At 44.0% G+C, this 17,433-nt stretch overlaps 1 protein-coding gene across 1 annotated transcript in view; it reads right to left on the bottom strand.

The window, feature by feature from the left end:
* Window positions 1-17,433, bottom strand: part of LOC144684929 (inositol 1,4,5-triphosphate receptor associated 1-like) — a 152,706-nt gene that overhangs the window by 8,058 nt on the left and 127,215 nt on the right. Inside the window, exon 21 of the mRNA XM_078549344.1 lies at window positions 4,645-4,790. Within this exon, the coding sequence (XP_078405470.1) occupies window positions 4,645-4,790 (146 nt within the window). The remainder of the gene's footprint in view (window positions 1-4,644; window positions 4,791-17,433) is intronic.

Raw genomic sequence — 17,433 nt, forward strand, 5'->3', positions numbered from 1 at the left:
GGTCATTATAACATTGCTGTTTGCGGGAACTTGCTGTGCACAAATTGGCTGCCATGTTTCCTACATTGCAATAGTGACTACACTTCAAAAGTAGTTAATTGGCTCTAAGGCACTTTGGGACATATGGTGGTCATGAAGAGTGCTTTATAATTGCAAACCTTTCTTCCTTTTCTTTCTTTTGCTTTTGCTAGGTAGGTTGGAAGTTAAGATGCTCAGCTCCCAACTTTTGAACAAGCAACATTGATTGACAAGGGTTGGTGATCTCAACACAGCTCAGTTAAACAATTTGAAAGAAAGACTTGCCTTTCGTGATAATGGGGCGCCCCAAAGCCTTTTACAGCTAATGATGTACTTTTCAATTGTGGTCACTGCTGTATTGTGGGAAATGTGGCAGCCAATTTATGCCAATCAAGATCCCACAATCATCAACGTGGTAATGACAAGACCCCTGTTTTTTTGTGATGCTGCTTTTTAAATATTTTCCAGGACTCCCAGGAGAAATCTCTGCTTTTCTTCAAAGAGCGCAGTGGATCTTTTACATCTACCTCAGAGGGCGGACAGGCCTCGACTTAACAGCTCATCTGAAAGGCGGCACTTCAGACGGTGCAGCACTCCCTCAGTACTGGCAGTGGGAGTACAAGCCTGGATTATGGGCTCTGGTCGCTGAAATGGATTCAACACACAGCTGTCTGACTCCAAGGTGAGACAGTGTTACCCACTGAGCCACGACCAACGCCTTCTCCAGTTGACTGGAGGGAGGGGGATTAAGAGTGCGCTAATTCCAGTCACTTCTTTAATGACGGCAGGTCTACAGGAATAAAAATAGCAAATCTGTTACCTGTCAGAGGGTAACAAACGAGTGTCTGGAAAAATCTTACATCATTATATTTTTAGTTGACTATGAAACAACTGAAGGACTTTATTTAATGTTCTGACTATCCAAGCCCCTTGATGTCGAATATCTGTCATTAATTGTCAGATATCGTAAGCTACCGATACCTGATCTCCATGTTCCAGTTGAGGATTTATCCACCAATGAGACAGCAGCACCAATAAGAGACCCTTTTCCAAACCTCTAGTCACCCAAAAGTCAAACAAGATGAACTGGCAAATCAGGAATAAACCCACAATCCCATGCCGCCAAAATGGATCTGCATTCCAATGTGGATAGGAGGTAAGCTTACAAATATAGAAACAAGAAGAGGCTATTTAGCCTATCGAGCCTGTCCCACCATTTTGGCTGATTTGTATATTAACCCTTCTTGGTTCTGAATCCCTTAATATGCTATCCGAAAAAAATATATCAATCTGAGTTTTGGAATTTTCAATTGACCTCAGCTTCAACAGCCTTATGGGCAGAGATAGTTCCAGATTTCCACTACCCTTTGTGTGAACAAGTGCTTCCTGACATCATCCCTGAAAACCTGCTTCTAATTTTAAGGTTTTGCCCCCTTGTTCTGGACTGCCCACCAGAGGAAATAGTTTCTCTCTATCCACCCTATCAAATCGTTTAATCATTTTGGACACCTCAATTAAATCACTCCTTTATATTCTATACTCGAGGGAATACCAGCCTAGTCAATGCAACCTGATTTAACCTCATGATTTAACGCTGGTATCATTCTGGTGAATCTGCACTGAACCCCACCAAGGTCAATATATTCTTTCTGAGGAGCATTGCCCAGAACTGAACAGTTACTCCAGGTGGAATCCATCCAGAGCTCCGTACAACTGCAACGTAACATCCAGCCTTCCAGTGTTTTGTATTCCACTCCTCTTGAAATTATGACCAACATTACATTTGGCTTTTTAACTACATTTTGCATTGTCCACTAGCTTTCAGTAAAGATAGCATTATAGCCCTGCTTCTCCAAACTTTGCTCCCAACTAGGGTGGATCTTTGCTGATGTGCAGGAGCTAGGGTTTACCAATCCTCCAAGATTGTCTTGGAGGATGCAGGAATTAAAGATTAATCTCCAAGGCAATGCTCTGAGCAAAAATCATATTTGCATTAAAAAATGCTTTTGTTTCAATTATCTTTGAACACTTTCATTTAATAGTATTAAAAATATTGGAGACGTAAGAAAGACTATTTGAATAAGTGGGACTAGTTGGAGGCGAAAGGTCATATGATCAAATCTCCAGAAGTGTCCAATCAGAGTTGGCAACTGTAGTGTAAATAATCCCCGAGAAGTAGCTCAAAATGGGAAATCTCGAGGAGCAGAGTTTCAGGGTCTAGAGGTGCTCCAGCCCCTGGGGCTGTTGTTTTGACACTTAATAGAGGTGTGGGGGTGTTTTTTTTTATTCATTCACAGGATGTGGACTTCGCTGGCTGGGCCAATATTTATTGCCCATCCTAGTTGACCTTGAGTAGGAGGTGATGAGCTGCCTTCTTGAACTGCTGCAGTACATGTGGTGTAGGTACACCAACAGTGCTGTTAGGGAGGTAGTTCTAGGATTTTGACCCAGTGACAGTGACGGAACGGTGATATATTTCCAAGTCAAGATGGTGAGTGGCTTGGAGGGAAACTTCTAGGTGGTGGTGTTCCCATGTATCTGCTGCCCTTGTCCTTCTAGATAGTAGTGGTCGTGGGTTTGGAAGGTGCTGTCGAAGGAGCCTTGGTGAATTCCTGCTGTGCATCTTGTAGATAGTACACACTGCTGCTACTGTGCGTCGGTGGTGGAGGGAGTGAATGTTTGTGGATGTGGTGCCAATCAAGCGAGCTGCATTGTCCTGGACGGTGTCCAACTTCTTCAGTGTTATAGGAGCTGCACTCATCCAGGCAAGTGGGAAGTATTCTATCACACTCCTGATTTGTGCCTTGTAGATGATGGACAGGCTTTGAGGAGTCAGGAGTTGAGTTACTCATCGCACGATCCCTAGCCCCTGACCTGCTCTTGCAGCCACAGTATTTATATGGCTAACTGAAACAAATGATGAAGAGTCATACAGACTCAAAACGTTAACTGTGTTGCCCTCCGCAGATGCTGTCAGACCTGCTGAGTTTTTCCAGCTATTTTTGTTTTTGTTTCAGATTTCCAGCATCTGCAGTATTTTGCTTTTATTTTAGTATTTATATGGCTAGTCCAGTTCAGTTTCTGGTCATTGGTAAGCCCAGGATGTTGATAGTGGGGGATTCAGTGATGGTAATGACATTGAACATCAAGGGGCGATGGTTGGATTCCCTCTTGTTGGAAATGGTCATTGCTTGACACTTGTGTGGCACGAATGTTACTTGCCACTTGTCAGCCCAAGCCTGGATATTGTCCAGGTCTTGCTGCATTTGGACATGGACTGCTTCAGTATCTGAGGACTCACGAATGGTGCTGAATATTGTGCAATCGTCAGCAAACATCCCCACTTCTGACCTTATGATGGAAGGAAGGTCATTGATGAAGCAGCTGAAGATGGTTGGGCTGAGGTCACTACCCTGAGGAACTCCTGCAGAGATATCCTGGAGCTGAGATGACTGACCTCCAACAACCACAACTATCTTCCTTTGTGCTAGGTATGACTCCAACCAGCAGAGAGTTTTCCCCCGATTCCCATTGACTCCAGTTTTTCTTGGGCTCCTTGATGCCACACTCGGTCAAATGCTGCCTTGATGTCAACGGCAGACACTCTCACCTCACCTCAGGAGTTCAGCTCTTTTGTCCATGATTAAACCAAGGTTGTAAATGAGGTCAGGAGCTGAGCCTGGCAGAACCCAAACTGGGTGTCAGCTAAGCATGTGCCACCTGATAGCACTGTTGATGACCCCTTCCATTACGCTATTTATGATCGAGAGTAGACTGATGGGGCGGTAATTGGCCGGGTTGGATTTGTCCTGCTTTTTATATACACGACATACCCGAGCAATTTTCCACATAGCCAGATAGATGCCAGTGTTGTAGCTGTACTGGAGCTGCTTGGCTAGGGGCACGGCAAGTTCTGGAACACAAGTCTTCAGTGCTATTGCCATGGGCCATAGCCTTTGCACTATCCGGTGCCTTCAGCCGTTTCTTGATACCAAGTGGAGTGAATCGAATTGGCTGAAGACTGACATCTGTGTTGCTGGGTACCTCCGAAGGAGGTCGAGATGTATCATCCACTCAGCACTTCTGAATTAAGATTGTTGCAAATGCTTCTGCCTTAACTTTTGCACTGATATGCTGGGGCAGTGGTTATGTTGGATAGTGGTTATGTTGCTGGACTAGTAACCCAGAGGCCTGAACTAATAATCTAGAGGATTTGGCAATATGAGAATTTCAATTCAGTTTTTAAAAGATCTGAAATAAATAACTACTTTGAGTAACGGTGACTATGAAACTACCAGATTGTCGTAAAACCCATCTGGCTCATGCATGTTTTTTCGGGAAGGACACCTGCCGTCCTTACCCTGTCTAGGTCTGTATGTGACTCAAGTCCCACACCAATGTAATTGATTCTTAACTGCACCTCTGAAGTGACCTAGAAAGTCACTCGGTATCAGACCAGAGGTTCAAGAGAAAGGCCCAGCACCATTCCTTGGGAAAACTAGGGATGGGCACTAAATGCCAGCCTTACTAGTGACTCCCAGATCTTGAGAATGCATAAATAATAAAAACAACCTCTAGGATGAAACTGAATTCAGTGGTGAATTTAAGCACTGGTGCTGTACTCACTGTTCCACAAGAGGAGCCAGTGTCGGACTGGAAAGCATGCTGATCCCACTGGAGCTGCTGGGATTGATGCTGCTGGAGCTGCTGGGGCTGGTGGTGGTGTTGGTGGTGACGGTGCTAGAACTGCTGCTGTTGTTATTCGGCTCTGCCTACAAAGGAAGAAAATATAACAAAGGGAAAGATTGTTTGTTAACCGAACTTTGTTTGAAGAGATGGTTTGGGAACTTTAGCTCAGCATTGAAATTTTAGACACCCGCTGTAAATCTCCAAGGATAAGATTATACCTTCCAACCCCAATCCCCACAATGATGAACACATATAGAATTATATAACATTGACCCAGAGAGTTTATAGGCTACATCAGTGCTCTTCATTGCAAGACCCTCAGACCAGTGGCGGGGGTCTCCCATCGACACTAAGTGCAGCTCCCTGACTCCATCCATCCATTTTCAGTAACCGCTTTATCCTCAGAGGGTCAGAGCGAGCCGGAGCCCAGCCCAGCATTATATTCCTATTTATTTTATTTTTAACATTAAAAAATGTGCACCAAGCCTATCAAAAATCAGCCTTCTTCATATGTCACATTGACCACATGTTACAATGTGCACCAATAAGTATATCTAAGTATGTGCATTGTATAGTAACAGTTGTATTACCATAGCAACCACCTTAGAACTAGCAGAGTATTCAGCCATTGGTGTTGTGTATTTTTTTGGCTCAAGTGAATTACTGGAATAGTAAGCAATGATAGTCTAGTAGTCGATGTGGCTCTCACATTGCAGGTTTTTTGCTAAAGCGGCCCTTAATTGAAAAATAGTGAAGACAACCGGGCTAGATCATGCTTAATTAAGACACCAGCTGCAGCAGGGAGACATTTAGCACATCTAGAAGAGTATGAGTCTAAGACTGAAAGTATCCCAATGTAGAGCAATTAAGACTGTGAGAGATAAAGCATCAAAGGCCTCCACAACATCGGGTAGCAGCTCTTCTTAAATGATATCACAGCACACACACACAACGTGATGAAATATTGTGCTATAAACAGGAAATGCTGGAAAAACGCAGCAGGTCAGATATCATCTGTGGAGAGAGAAACAGAGTTAATGTTTCAGGTCAATAACCTTTTCCCAGAACACAGGGAGAAACATTAACTCTGTTTCTTTCTCCGCAGCTGCTGCCAGACTTGCTGACTGTTTTCTTTTTCTGTTTTTATTTCAGATTTCTAGCATTTGCAGTATTTTGTTTTTGTAACGTGTGCCTATGTTATTTCTATGTAATGAAACCTATGAGAATACAGTTTGCTAAGCACTTCATCAAGTGTCTTCTGGCAATCCATATTAGAGTCATGAGGTCATTATGGCACAGAAGGAGGATATTTAGCCCGTTGAATCCATGTTGGCTCTCTGTAGAGTAATCCAGTCAATTCCATTCCCCGGCTCTATCCCTGTAGCCCAGCAAGTTTATTTCCCCCAATTGCCCATCCAATTTCCTTTTGAAATGATAAGAAATTGGATCAGGAATAGGCCATTCAGCCCATTGAGTCTGCTCTGCCATTCAATAAGATGATGACTGATCCGATTGTGGCCTTATCTCCACTTTCCTGCCTGCTCTCCATAAACCTTAACTTTCTTGTAGATCAAAAATCTATCTAACTCAGCTTTGAATATATTCAATGACCCAGCTTCAACTGCTCTCTGGGGAACAGAATTCCAAAGACTAATGACCCTCTGAGAGAAGAAATTCCTCCTCATCTCCATCTTAAATGAGAGACCCCTTGTTTTTAAACTGTGTCCCCTAGTTCTAGATTCCCCCACAGGGAGAAACATCCTTTCAACATCCACCCTGTCAAGCCTCCTCAGAATCTTATTTGTTTCAGTAAGATCATCTCTCATTCTTCTAAACTCCAATGAGTATGGGCCGAACATGCTCAATCTTTCCTCATAAGACAACCCCTTCATCCCAGGAATTGGCTTTCTGAGCTTTCTCTGTACGCTTCCAATGCAAGAATATCCCTCCTTAAGTAAGGAGACCTTATCTGCAGCCATTCAAATATATATTGATTAAAGATGAAGCTTAATTACTTCTGCAAATACCAATGAAAATAAGAATGGGAGAAATGAGAAGTCACATTATTTCATTCTTCCACAAAGTTTCCAATTCTGAACTGGCAATTAGCAAAAAACAACAGTGACAAAATAGAAGGAACGTTAATGAACTTGCAGAGTGGGTATGTAATTGGCAAATGAATTTCAATATAGTAATTGTGAGGGCATACATTTTAGTAGGATGAATAAGGAGGCCTTAAACTTCTCAGAAAATACGTGCTTAAATGGGGAAGAGGAACAGAAATATCTGGGGGCCTACAGATATCCAAATTACTGTATGTAGTGATACATGTCAATAAGCCATAAAAAACAGCAAACAAAGCACTGGGATTCATTTCTAGAGAGATAGAATGGAAAAGCAGGGAAATTATGCTAAATATATATAGAACCTTGATTAGACCACAATTAGAATAATCTGAACAACTCTGATCTCCATATTATAAAGAGGATATAAAGATACGGTAAAAAGTGCAAAAAAGATTCACAAGGGTGCTTTCAAACCGAAACTAGGGTCTTAAATCTAAACAAAGGAAACTGAGGCCTGATTTTTACCGATTGGTGGGCCCACGACTATGATCGGCAGCCGACTGCAATTTCACACTGGCTAGCCAGTTAATGGCCGACCAGCGTGAAACGCGCGCTGAATAGCACAGCGCTGCCGGGATGGGGGCGGGAAGAGGGCGGACGATGACGTTTCTGTGGACGTGGGTGGGCGCTGCTAGAAAGCTCCCTGAAGGCAGACAGCTGCCTCAGGGAGCTGCAGACCTGAAAAAGCTGAAATAAAGGTTTTAAAAGCTGAAAAAAACTGTCCGTGCATCACAATCGAACACCTGAAAATACAGCTGATGAAAATGCTGCCCACAGATGCTTGTTTTTATTTTATTTCATGAGGTTTGATGAAAAATGCAAAGTCCGCCTGGCCGATTCGCCCGTCCACCAACGGTAAGGTTGGAATGGCCATGAAAAATCGGAGACAAAGTTGTGCTGTTAATGGGATTAATTGCCCTCTAAATTGTCGGCGGGTGCGCTTCTGGCTTTTGCATGCACCCGCCAAGTGAAATATCGCGCGAGTGCACGATGATGTTGGGATGCTCGCCCAACATCTTCTCATGCGATTTTACGCCCGATTGGATCGAGTGCGCGCCCGCTCGCGGGACATAAAATTCTGCCCTAAGGAGGTGAGGGGTAAATTGCCTCTGGTAGATTGGGAAAGGTGTGATGGTAGACAGGCAGTGATTAATATTTAAAGAATTAATACATGGTTTACAACAAACTTACATTCCTTTAAGGCACAAAAACCTGGCAGGAAAAGTGATCCAAACATGGACAACAAGAGAAGTTAAGGGATGTACTAGATCAAAGGAAGAGGCTTATAAAGTTATCAAAAAAAGTAGTAAGCCTTAGCATTGGGAGCATTTTAGATTTCAGCAAAGGAGGACCAGGAAATTGATAAAGAAAGTGAAAATAGGATATGAAAGTAAACAGGGGAGATATATATAAATGGACTGTAAAAGCTTCTATAGGTATGTAAAAAGGAAAAGATTAGCAAAGAAAAATGAAAGTTGATAAATCCCTTGGACCTGATAATCTACATCCCAGAGTGTTGAAAGAAGTGGCTGTAGAGATGGTGGATGCATAGGTGATGATTTTCCAAAATTCTATACATTTTGGAATTGTTCCTGCAGATTGCAAGGAAGTAAATGTAACTATTTAAGAAAGGAGGGAGAGAGAAAATGAGGAACTACATATCTGTTAGCCTGACATCAGTAATAAGGAAAATGCTAGAATCTGTTCTAAAGGATGTGATAACTGGACACTGAGAAAATAATGGTAGTATTGGATTTATGGTCAACGTGGATTTATGAAAGGGAACTCATCCTTGACAAACCTTTTAGAGCTTTTTGAGGATCTAACTAGCAGAATAGATAAGGAAGAGGCAGTGGATGTGGTGTATTTGGATTTTCAGAAAGCTTTCAGTAAGGTCCCACACAAAAGGTTAGTAAGCAAAATTAGAGCACATGGGATTGGGGGTAATATACTGGCACAGACTGAGGGCTTGGTTAAAGGGCAGAAAACAGAGAGTGGGAATAAACGGATCATTGTCAGGTTGGCAGGCTGTGATTAATGGGGAACTACAAGAATCAGTATTTCGGCCCCAGCTATTCCAAATGTAATATTTCCAAGTTGACATAAAACTTGTTGGGAATATGAGTTGTGTGGAGGATGCAAAGAGGCTTCAAGGGAATTTAGACAGGCTAGGTGAGTGGGCAAGAACATGGTAGATGGAATATAATGTGGGAAAATGTGAAGTTATCCACTTTGGTAGGAAAAACAAAAATGCAGAGAATTCCTTAAATGGTGAGAGATTGGGAAGTGTTGCTGTCCAAAGGGACCTGGGTGTCCTTGTTCATAAGTCACTGAGAGCTACCATGCAGCAAGCAATTAGGATGGTGAATGGTATGTTGGCCTTTATGCAAAAGGATTTGAGTACAGGAGTAAAGAAGTCTTGCTGCAGTTGTATAGAACCTTGGTGTGACCACATCTAGAGTATTGTGTACAGTTTTGATCTCCTTATCTAAGGAAGGATATACTTGTCATAGAGGGAGTGCAACGAAGTTTCATCAGACTGATCCCTGGGGTGGCGGGACTGTCCTATGAGGAGAGGTTAAGGAGACCTGCACTAGAGTGCTGCTTTGGGTTGCATTAAAGTGCTTAAGTTGGAGTTTGGTGAATGAAGGAGTTTGGTGAAGAGGGAAGGAGGTGATCCTCTCATTTTCTACCTTTCCTCAGAAAGAAGAGCGGCGGTCTTGGTAAGTAGGACCTGATGAGTATTTCTACTGTCCCTGTTCTAATATTCTTTAATTTAGAGGAAGTAAAAGTAAAGGGAGTAATTTAAGTGTAAGTCATGGCAGGGCAGCTCGGCCACATGGAATGCTCCCCCTCTGCGATGTGGGAAGTTAGGAACACTTCCAGTGTGCAAGGTGACCATGTGTGCAGGAAGTGTCTGTAGCTGCAGCTACTCAAAATTGGAGCTGGAGCTGCACTGGAGTCACTGTGGAGCATCTGCAAGGATGAGATCTTCGTGGATAGAATGTAAAGTGAGGTGGTCACACCACAGGTAAAGAGTGCAGAGACAGAAAGGGAAATGGTGAACGCCAGACAGAGTATAAGAACTAGGCAGGCAGTGCAGGAGTCCCCTGGGTCCCTCTCTAACAGATTTTTCATTTTGGATACTGCTGGGGGAGGTGGTTTCTCAGGGGAATGCAGCAAGAGCCAAGTTTGTGGCACCACGAGTGGCTCAGTTGCACAGGGGAGGAGAAAAAAGAGTGGGAGAGTAATAGTGATAGGGAACTCTATCATAAGGGGAACAGATGGACATTTCTGCGGCAATAGATGTGACACCAGGAAGTTATGTTGCCTCCCTGGGTCAAGGATGTCACTGAGACGCTGCAGGACATTCTGAAGGGAGAGTGTGAATAGCCAGAGGTCGTGGTTCATATCGGTACCAACACCATAGGTAAAATGAGGGATGGGGTCCTGAAAGCAGAATATAAGGAGCTGGGAAATAAATTAAAAAGCAGGACCTAAAAGGTCGCAATCTCAGGATTACTCCCAGTGTCACGTGCTAACGAGATCAGAATAGGAGAATAGACCAGATAAATGTGTGGCTGAAGAGATGGGGCAACATTTTCCCCCAGTTGTGGGGGGGGGGCGAGTGAGTTCTTGATCGGTGCCCCCTCTCGGGTGCGCGCCGCCATTTTATGTGGGCGAGTAAATTAAGGCTCGCCCAGCGTGACGTGCGCCAGGAAACACTATGCATTCCCTGCGCGGGCGGGGGCAGAATTCCCTGAGCCGGGAGTGTGCTCTTTCACGCATGTGCGCACAGATCTCCCTGAGTCTAAGTGCTGCCTGGGGGAGATTTGAAACTTCAAATAAAGATGAGAAAAAAATTTCACTGCCACGTTCCCTCATGTGAACCTGTCACAAGAGTTGGGACGTGTCCATAACTTTTATTTTGAAATATTCTGAGATTTTTAAGTCACCCATGAAACCTCTTCCCGCCCGTGGATGAGGTTTCATGCTTTTTCTAATGCGCGCCAGGGCTCCAGGCCTGCCCGCCAACCTTAAGGTTGGACGGGCAGGTCCATTAATGATTTCAATTAGTTTTTTAATGGCCTTAATAGGCTGTTGATAGGTCAGCAGGCACACAGCCGAATTGGCTGCACATCCGCTGACCTGAAAATCTAAATGACGCAGGGTGACGTCAGGACGCACACCCAACGACACCCCGCTTCATTTTACGCGTTGACGAGCTGGCCCCGTCCCCGCCCTCTGAATAGAAGATTTTGCCCATGGGGGGGGGGGTGCGGTGTGTGAGGGCAGGGGGCGTGGCGGGGGGGTGGGCTTTAGATTACTGAGGCATTGGGACAAATTCTGGGGAGATGGGACTTGTTATAAGCTGGACGAGTTGCACTCCAACAGGACCGGGACCAATACCCTTCGCAGGGACATTTGCTTGTACTTGTGGGGGAGGGTTTAAACTAGAGTGGCAGGGGGATGGGAACCTGAGCAAGGAGACACAAGAGAGGGAAATAAAGACAGAAATGAAAGACAGAAAAGTAGAAAGCAAAAGCGGAAGGCAGAGGAAACAAGGGCTCGTAGCAAATAGGGCCATAGTACAAAAAAACTGTGTAAAAATGCTAAAAAGACAAGTCTAAAGGCACTGTATATGAATGCATGGAGCATTCGCAATAAGGTAGATGAATTAACAGCACAAATAGATGTAAACGGGTACAATATGATTGCGATTACGGAGGCATGGCTGCAGGGTGACCAAGAATGGGAATATCCCTGGGTACTCGATATTTAGGAAGGACAGGCAAAAAGGAAAAGGTGTTGCTAGTTAAGGATGAAATCAGTACAATAGTGAGAGAGGATATTGGTTCAGAAAATCTAGATGTAGAATCAGTTTGGGTGGAGCTAAGAAGCAACAACAGGCAGAAAACATTAATGGGATTTGCCTATAGGCCTCCAAACAGCAGTGATAAGGTCGAGGGCAGCGTTAAACAGGAAATTAGAGATGCATGTAACAAAGGTGCTACAGTAATCAGGGGTGACTTTAATCTACATATAGACTGGGTAAACCAAATTAGCAATAATACTGCGGCGGATGAATTCCTGGGGCAGAATATTTCGCTCTGAAGAAGAGTCATACGGACTCGAAACGTTAACTCTGTTTCTCTCTCCACAGATGCTGTCAGACCTGCTTAGCTTTTCCAGCATTTTTTGTTTTTGTGTCAGATTTCCAGCATCCGCAGTATTTTGCCTTTATCTTAGGATATTTTGCTCGTTGGGCGGGCGCGCGCCCAACCCGAACGAACGTAAAATGACGTGCGATGATGTCGAGCGGGCGTGCCGACATCATCATGCACTCGTGCGATATTTCAGTCGGTCAGCGCGCGCGGGAATCAGCCAGGCGGCCTTTGGATTTTTTGCGAAACCTCATCCACGGGCAGGATGAGATTTCGATTAGTGATTTAAAAAAATTTAAAACTTTCAAACTTTTTTTTAACATTTTAAATTCTTGACTTTTTATTTCAATAATCTTCAGCTCCCTCAGGCAGCTCTGTGCCTCAGGGAGCTTTTACTGTGCGCACACATGCATTGGCCAGCCAGTGTGAAATCGAGGTAGGGGCCGTTTCGTGCTGGCTCCCGCTCAACCCCACTGAGCCTGCTCGCCAACCGGGAAATCCTGGCCCTGGAGTGTGTGCAAGATGGTTTTTTAGACCAGTACGTCGAGGAACCAACTAGGGAACAGGCTATCCTAGACTTGGTTTCGTGCTATGAGAAGGGGCTAATTAATAATCTTGTTGTGCGGGGTTCTTTAGACAACAATGACCATAACATGATAGAATTCTTCATTAGGATGGAAAGTGAAGTGGTCTGATCCGAAACTAGCGTCCCAAATCTAAACAAAGGAAACTACGAAGGTCTGAGGCATGAGTTGGCTAAGATAGATAGGGGAACTTCATTAAAAGGCATGACAGTGGATAAGCAATGACTAATATTTAAGGAATGAGTGTATGCATTGGAACAGTTATACATTCCTTTCTGGCACGAAAACACAACAGGAAAATCGGCCCCCCCATGGCTAACAATAGAAATTAAGGATAGTATTAGATCCAAAGAGGAGTCATATAAATTTGCTAGAAAAAGTAGGAAGCCTGAGGATTGGGACCAGTTTAGAATTCAGCAAAGGAGGATTAAGAGATTGATTAAGAGGGGAAAATTGGAGTATGAGTGTAAACTTGCAAGGAACATAAAAGCAGACTGTAAAAGCTTCTACAAGTAAGTGAAAAGAAAAAGATTGGTGAAGACAAATGTAGGTCCCTTACAGTCCAAAATGGGAGAATTTATAGTAGAGAACAAAGAAATAGCAAAGCAATTAAACAACCACTTTTGTTCTGTCTTTACGGAGGAAGACACAAATTACTTCCCAAATTGCTAGGGAACCAAGGGTCTAGTGAGAGGGAGAAATTGAAGGAAATTAGTATTACCAAAAAAGAAGTGCTGGTGAAATTAATGGGACTGAAAGCCAATAAATCCCCAAGGTCTGATAATACACACCCCAGGGTACTAAAGGAGGTGGCCATGGAAATAGTGGATGTGTTGGTTGTCATCTTCCAAAATTCTGTAGATTCTGGAACAGTCCCAGCAGATTGGAGGGTGGGAAGTGTAACCCCATTATTTAAAAAGGAGGGAGGGAGAAAACAGTGAATTACAGACCGGTTAGCCTAACATCGGTAGTAGAGAAAATGCTAGAGTCCATTATAAAGGATGTGATAACATGACACTTTGAAAATATCAACGGGATTAGACAAAGTCAACATGAATTTATGAAAGCAAATCATATTTAACAAACCTACTGGAATATTTTGAGGACGTGACTAGCAGAATAAAGGAGAACCAGTGGATGTGGTGTATTTGGATTTTCAGAAAGCTTTTGATAAAGTCCCAGATAAGAGGTTAGTGTGCAAAATTAAAGCACATGGGATTGGGGGTAATATATTGGCATGGATTGAGAATCGTTTTGCAGACAGTAGGAATTTTTCGGAGTGGCAGGTGGTGACTAGTTAGCTACAGCAGGGATCAATGCTTAGGCCCTAGCTATTCACATTATAGGCAGAATTTTATGTCCCATGGGCGGGCGCGCGCCTGACCCGATCAGGCCTAAAATAGTGCACGAATACGTCAGGTGAGCATCTTGACATCATCGCGCACTCATGCGATATTTCTGTCGGTGGGCGCAGGCGAGATTTGGCAGTGCGCCTGCCGAGAATTAAGAGGCCTGTTAAGGTCATTAATGTAGTAATTGACGTGGATTTTTCGCTTCCCGTCCAACATTACGGTTGGCGGGCGGGCGAATCAGCTGGCGGCCTTTGGATTTTTGAGGAAACCTCATCAAAGGGCGAGATGAGGTTTCCAATATTAGTTTAAAAAAAGTGTCTGGGCAAAATTTTTATCATCAAAATGTTTATGTGAGTGACTCTTATGAGTGGAAACTTTTTTCGGAAATTCAAAATGTTTACTTTAGGATTTAAAATTCTTCAGCTCCCTGGGGCAGCTCTCTGCCTTCACAGAGCTTTCATTGTGCATTCTCCTGCGCCTGTGCTCACCCTCTTCCCGCCCCCATCCCAGCAGCGCTGAGCTTATCAGCGCGCCTTTCACGCAGGCTGGCTATTAATCATGGCAGTTGCAGTATAACATGGATAAGTGTGAAGTTATCCACTTCAGTAGGAAAAACAGAATGGTAGAGTAATATTTAAATAGTGATAGATTGGGAAATGTTGATGTACAAAGGGACCTGGATGTCCTTGTACACCAATCACTGAAATCAAGCATGCAGGTGCAGCAAGCAGTTAAGAAGGCAAATGGTTTGTTGGCCTTCATTGCAAGAGGACTTGAGTACAGGAGCAAGGATGTCTTACTGTAGCTGTACAGGGCCTTGGTGAGACCACACCTGGAGTATTGTGTGCAGTTTTGGTCTCCTTACCTAAGAAAGAATATACTTGCCATAGAGAGTGTGCAGCGAAGGTTCACCAGACTGATTCTTGGGATGGCAGGGTTGTGGTATGAGGAGAGGTTGGGTCAACTGGGCCTGTATTCATTGGAGTTTAGAAGAATGAGAGGGGATCTCTTTGAAACGTGTAAAATTCTGGCAGGGCTGGACAGACTGGATGCAGGGATGATGTTTCCTCTGGCTGGGGGGGTCTAGAACAAGGGGTGACAGTCTCGGGGTAGGCCATTTAGGACTGAGATGAGGAGAAACTTCTTCGCTCAGAAGGTGGTGAACCTGTGGAATTCTCTACCACAGAAGGCTGTGGAGGCCAAGTCACTGAGTATATTTAAGAAGGAAATAGATAGATTTCTAGGCTCTAAAAGCATGAAGGGGTATGGGGAAAGAGTGGGAGTATGGCGTTGAGTTAGAGGATCAGCCATGATCATATTGAATGGCGGAGCAGGCTCAAAGGCCAAATGACCTACTCCTGCTCCTATTTTCTATGTTCTATGAGACTGGGCCTGTATTCTCTAGAAGAATGAGAGGTAATCTCATTGAAGCATACAAAATTCTTACAGGGCTCGAAAGGGTAGATGCAGGAAGGATGTTTCCCCTGGCTGGGAGTCTAGAACTGAAGTATAAGGGTACCTGGCATAGCAAGGATTAATGTGGAACTGGGAAACAGTACTGCCCACAGTGTGATGTAAAGAGGCACATGACCTGAGACTGGACTCAATTGTGGACTGGACAGAGACCTGTGTAGATGTAGGCATGGAGTTAGCTTATAGCTTGGACTATACGCAATATATATGTACATAGAAACATAGAATCATAGAAAATAGGAACAGGAGTAGGCCATTCGGCCCTTTGAGCCTGCTCTGCCATTCATCATGAACATGGCTGATCATCCAACTCAATAGCCTGCTCCCGCTTTCTCCTTATATCCTTTGATCCCTTTCGCCCCAAGAGCTATATCTAGCTCCTCCTTGAAAACATGCAATGTTTTTGCCTCAACTACTTTCTGTGGTAGCAAATTCCACAGGCTCACCATTCTCTGGGTGAAGAAATTTCTCCACAGGCTCACCATTCTCTGGGTGAAGAAATTTCTCCTCATCTCAGTCCTAAATGGTCTACCCCGTATCCTCAGACTGTGACCCCTGGTTCTGGACTCCCCCGCCATTGGGAACATCCTTCCTGCACCTACCCTGTCTAGTCCTGTTAGAATTTTATAGGTTTCTATGAGATCCCTCCTCATTCCTCTGAACTCCTGCGAATATAATCCTAACTGACTCAATCACTCTTCATATGTCAGTCCTGCCATCCCAGGAATCAGTCTGGTAACCGCTGCACTCCCTCTATAGCAAGAACATCCTTCCTCAGATAAGGAGACCAAAACTGCACACAATATTCCCGGTATGGTCTCACCAAGGCCCTGTATAATTGCAGCAAGACATCCCTGCTCCTGTACTCGAATCCTCTCGCTATGAAGGCCAACAATTTGCCTTCTTTACCGCCTGCTGCATCTGCATGCTTACCTTCAGCGACTGGTGTACGAGGACACCCAGGTCTCACTGTACATTCCCCTCTCTCAATTTATAGCCATTCAGATAATAATCTGCCTTCCTGTTTTTGCTACCAAAGTGGATAACCTCACATTTATCCACATTATACTGCATCTGCCATGCATTTGCCCACTCACTCAGCTTGCCCAAATCTCACTGAAGCATCTCTGCATCCTCCTCACAGCTCACCCTCCCACCCAGCTTTGTGTCATCTGCAAATTTGGAGATATTACATTTAGTTCCCTCATCTAAATCATTAATATATATTGTGAATAACTGGGATCCCAGCACCGATCCCTGCAGTACCCCACTAGTCACTGCCTGCCATTCGGAAAAAGATCCGTTTATTCCTACTCTTTGTTTCCTGTCTGCTAACCAGTTTTCTATCCATTTCAATACACTACCCCCAATCTCATTTGCTTTAATTTTACACGCTAATCTCTTATGTGGAACTTTGTCAAAAGCCTTCTGAAAGTCCAAATAAACCACATCCATTGGCTCCCCCTCATCAACTCTACTAGTTACATCCTCGAAAAATTCCAGTAGATTTGTGAAGCATGATTTCCCTCTCGTAAATCCATGCCGACTCTGTCCGATTCTGCCACTGTTTTCCACGTGCTCAGCTATTAAAGCTTTTATAATGGACTCCAGAATTTTCCCCACTACCGATGTCAGGCTGACTGGTCTATAATTTCCTGTTTTCTCTCTACCTCCCTTTTTAAATAGTGGGGTTACATTAGCTACCCTCCAATCTGTAGGACCTGTTCCAGAGTCTATAGCATCTTGGAAGATGACCACCAATGCATCGACTATTTCTAAGGCCACTTCCTTAAGTACTCTGGGATGTAGATTATCAGACCCTGGGGATTTATCGGCCTTCAATCCCATCAATTTCTCCAACACCATTTCCCTACTAATACTGATTTCTTTTAGTTCCTCCCTCTCACTAAGCTCTGTGTTCCCCAGCATTTCTGGCATTTAATTTGTCCTCCTTTGTGAAGACAGAACCAAAGTATGTAATTAGTTAGTCAGCCATTTCTTTGTTCCCCATTATACATTCCCCTGT

Source organism: Cetorhinus maximus, chromosome 9 (assembly GCF_964194155.1).
Source record: "Cetorhinus maximus chromosome 9, sCetMax3.hap1.1, whole genome shotgun sequence".
Lineage (NCBI taxonomy): Eukaryota > Metazoa > Chordata > Chondrichthyes > Lamniformes > Cetorhinidae > Cetorhinus > Cetorhinus maximus.